Consider the following 4,020-nt stretch of genomic DNA (forward strand, 5'->3'; position numbering starts at 1 on the left):
ATATATATATATATATATATATATATATATAATGCATCCATGTACAGATGTGGTGGATCATATATATATATATATATATATATATATATATATATGCATATATAACTAAATTAGATATCGTATCTTTATTATGTAAAAAAAAACAAAATTAGTCTGTTATTTTTTATTTCTTTCTGCTGCCGCTTCACCTGCGAAACCCCCGAATTTTGTTGGGCGTCTTGAGGCCGTACATGCTAAACCCTAAACCCTAAACCCTAAACTCTAAACCCTAAACCCTAAAAGCTAAACCCTAAAGGCGGTATCCTGGTTGCTGGCGGGCGTCTTGTGAGGCCGGAGACGCCCGCCTAAACCCTAAACCCTAAACCCCAAACCCTAAACCCTAAACCCTCAACCCCGAAATGTCAGTACGTAAAAAATCAAGAAGAAAATACCGCCAACGAAGCAGAGGGTTTCTCTCGCATGCACTCTGTGTGCATGCGAGACCCAAAAGATTTATTTATTTATATATTTATGAATTATTTATTAAAAAGTATAAGGATTCATACGTGTATATACATAAAAATATATATAATATATATTGTAATAAACATTATATAGGGCGTATGCGAATACTTCTACCCACGTATTATATGCCTCCGCATAAGCATATATGCATATATATATTTTTATACATTATATAATATGTATATACACATATAATATTTGCATATATATAATATATATTATATTATATATATTATATATATATTATGCTGGGGCCTTCAACTGCAGTTTAATCGTCTCTTCTTTTTAGGGTTTGTTTGTTGAGGCATCAAAACCTAAACCCTAAACCCTAAACCCTAAAGACAGCAAACAAACAAAGCAAATGGCGGAGAGAAGAAATACAACAAGTAAACAAAAACAAATAAACAAAAACAAATAAACAAAAACAAATAAACAAAAACAAACAAATAAAAATAAACATTCGGCGAAGACAGACAAAACAAACAAAGAAAAATAATGAAAATAAACAAACAAACAAAAACAAAACAAACAAAACGAACAAACGTAAAAAAGGAAGACTGAAGACAAACAAACAAAACAAACAAACAAAACAAACAAACAAAACAAACAAACAAGCAAAACAAACAAACAAACAAAACAAACACAACGAACAAAACGAACAAACAAAACAAACAAAACAAAGAAAAGAAGCAAACAAGCAAAGACGAACATTTGTCTCTCTCTCTCTCTCTTTTTCTCTTTAAGGTGTCTCCTGAGGTCTTCGTTCAACCAACGCTCCGATTGGTGCTGCAGCGAGGGCCCCAATAGGGGCCCCCAGGGGGGCCCCTATAGTATTACCGATGTGTAGATCAGAATCTGCATGCGTTTGTCTTCCTCTTCTTCTTCTTAAACCTTCAATTGATGATGAATAAAAGAAAGGTATGTAATTTGTATTTATTGATGCAACAGACGAAGAGCTGTTGCCTATTATATGCGGCCCCAATGAAGAAGATATCAAACCTTCAGCAGCAGCAGGTCGCCAAGGTTCTGCTGCTGCTCCTGCTGCTGCTGCAGCAGCAGCAGCAGCACCTGCTGCTGAACCCCCTGGGGGCCCCTCCATACCCACAATAGGGGGGGCCCCCTGAACCCTCATATACTGCTGCTGCTGGGGGCCCCTCGATGATGATGAAGGAAGCAGAGACCCGAAGGAGAAGCTTCGCTGACTTCGCAAACGCTCCCGAGTGTCCCGGATAATGTTCCTGAAAATAAACCCTAAACCCTAAACCCTAAACCCTAAACCCTAAATAGCAATACAACTGGGAATTAAAGAATCGAAACCAAGCTACAGTAAATCCTCAATAACAATACACTCTAAACTTTAAACCTAAAATAACTATACACCCTCCACCCTAAACCCTAAACCCTAAACCCTTGACTCGTAACGCTCGATGCGGCAATGGCCCATACTTCCTGCTGGCCCCTCCTAAACCCTAAACCCTACACCCTAAACCCTAAACCCTAAACCCTAAACCCTAAACCCTAAACCCTAAACCCTAAACCCTTACGCATGCCAATTAGCGTCTTCAACGAGTGCAGTGTGGGCCACATCGATATCTTGGTCGTGCAGAAGGAGGTAAGAGATTATTTCTGCTGCGGAAACATCTAACTCTCTCTGTAGATTTTTAAGTCTTTTGCAATCATTAAGGGCCTCTTCATACCTCAGCTAAGACAAATAAACAAAAACAAACAAAAAAAGCAGAAAAAACAAATATATATATCCATGTACACCTGCATATACACCCCAAATCATAACCCAACGCAACAACACACACAACTAAGCCATCGAGGTTTGAGGGTTTAGGGTTTAGGGTTTAGGGTTTGATACATAGACATACACCTCGAGCCATAATCCGCTGTCTCGCCAGCCTCGGGTGTATATCTGTCTCTCGCAGCAAACCCTCAACAAGCATAGCTATATTTGCATTGTTCTGCAATTCATCTTCGTATGCCTTAGGGGGCCCCTGGGGGCCCCCCTTCCCTTTGCTGTTCTTCTCTACTTCTCCAGCTGCAGATACACCTGAGTTGTCGAGAGGCCCTGCTGCAGCAGCAGCTGCTGCTGCTGCTGCAGGTGCAGCTGCACCGGGGGGCGCCCCGGAGGCACCCCCATGCTCAGCTGGGGGGGACCCCTCTGCTGCAGCTGCTGCACGTCTTGCTGCTTCAGGGGCTGTACAGGGAATAAGTAAATGATTACGAAACCAAATATCTGTTGAAGAGAGTTTATTACACCGCATTAATTGCTGTACAGACACCCCATACTCAGCTGCAATCGACAGCAAAGTATCTGCAGGCCTAATCTTGTGCCTGTGCTGCGCAGCAGCAGGGACAGCAGCAGCAGCAGGAGCAGGAGCAGGAGCAGCAGCAGCAGCAGCAACAGGAGCAGCAGCAGCAGAAACTTGGGGGCCCTCAAGTGCTTCAGAAGCATGTGACAGGGGGCCCCCCGGATCAGCAGACAGGAGAGTCATAGTGAGTAAAGAAAAAGAATATAAAAGCCAAGAAATGTAGGAGAAGTCGAGGGGGCCCCTGGGGCCCCTAAAGCAGCAGAAGGGCCCCTTAAAAGAATGAAAACTGCTGTTGAGCTGCTGCTGCAGCAGAGTGAACTGCTGCTGCTGCTGCTGCTGCGAAGAGAGAGGGCAAAAAATCAGAAAAGGACAATAAAAAATTATTTAAAAAACAAATATGTGTTTACATTCAACTTTAAAAACTTTTATATAAACAAAATGTCTTTATTCTGAAGGAAAGCGCTCAACAAACAAACAGCAGTGTGCATGCAGCGAAGCGGTGCTGCGGGAAACTCTTAAATCATTTTTCTTTATTTTTAAATTAAAAAGCAAATAAATAAAATATAATATAATTATTTAATTCAATTTAATTATTTAATTCAATTAAATGCGACTTTCCCTCTTTTTTTTTAATGGCTTCACTCCCTTCACCACCGCCGCTCCGGTGTACAGGCAGCTCTGCTTTTTTTCTTTTAATGCTAGCTTAATGAGTTTTGTTTAAATTGCTTTCAAATAAATAAAAACACATTACAGTACCGTTTTAATTGTTTTTCTATTATTGCAGCTAGCTGCTTCTTTTACTGCATAATTTTTCTTTTTATTTAACTTCCTTCTTGCATTCTTTAATATTACCAGTAACAAACCTTATGCAAATAAAAATACATATAATGCATTTAACTTCTGCTTATCCTGCTGTTGCTGCGGCTGGTATTACTGCTGCTGCTGCTGTTGCTGCTGTTGCTGTTGCTGTTGCTACTGTTGCTGTTGCTGCTGCTGTTGCTGTTGTTGTTGCTGCTGCTGCTGTTTCTGCTGCAGCATCAGCAGCACGAGAGAGTAGTACTGTGTGTGGCGGAGGGGGGGTAGAGGCGCTTCCTTATTTGCGTAAACACGTACAGATATTTACTTATTCCTTTGTTTATTTTAACGTGAACATAATATATATATATATATATATATATATATATATATTATAGGAACG

The 4,020-nt window shown here is 40.5% G+C and overlaps 1 protein-coding gene across 1 annotated transcript; it reads right to left on the minus strand.

Moving 5' to 3' along the window:
• Nucleotides 1-1,243: 1,243 nt before the first annotated feature.
• Nucleotides 1,244-3,005, minus strand: EAH_00046370 (LysM domain domain-containing protein, putative; the record flags this gene model as incomplete). The annotated part of the gene is made up of 3 exons (XM_013394692.1): nt 1,244-1,742; nt 2,049-2,206; nt 2,379-3,005. 3 exons carry the CDS (start codon nt 3,003-3,005, stop codon nt 1,244-1,246), a joined length of 1,284 nt encoding a protein of 427 aa, XP_013250146.1.
• Between the last annotated feature and the right edge of the window lie 1,015 nt (nt 3,006-4,020).

The sequence above is a fragment of the Eimeria acervulina genome, genomic scaffold (assembly GCF_000499425.1).
Source record: "Eimeria acervulina Houghton genomic scaffold, Eah_scaff685, whole genome shotgun sequence".
Classification (NCBI taxonomy): domain Eukaryota; phylum Apicomplexa; class Conoidasida; order Eucoccidiorida; family Eimeriidae; genus Eimeria; species Eimeria acervulina.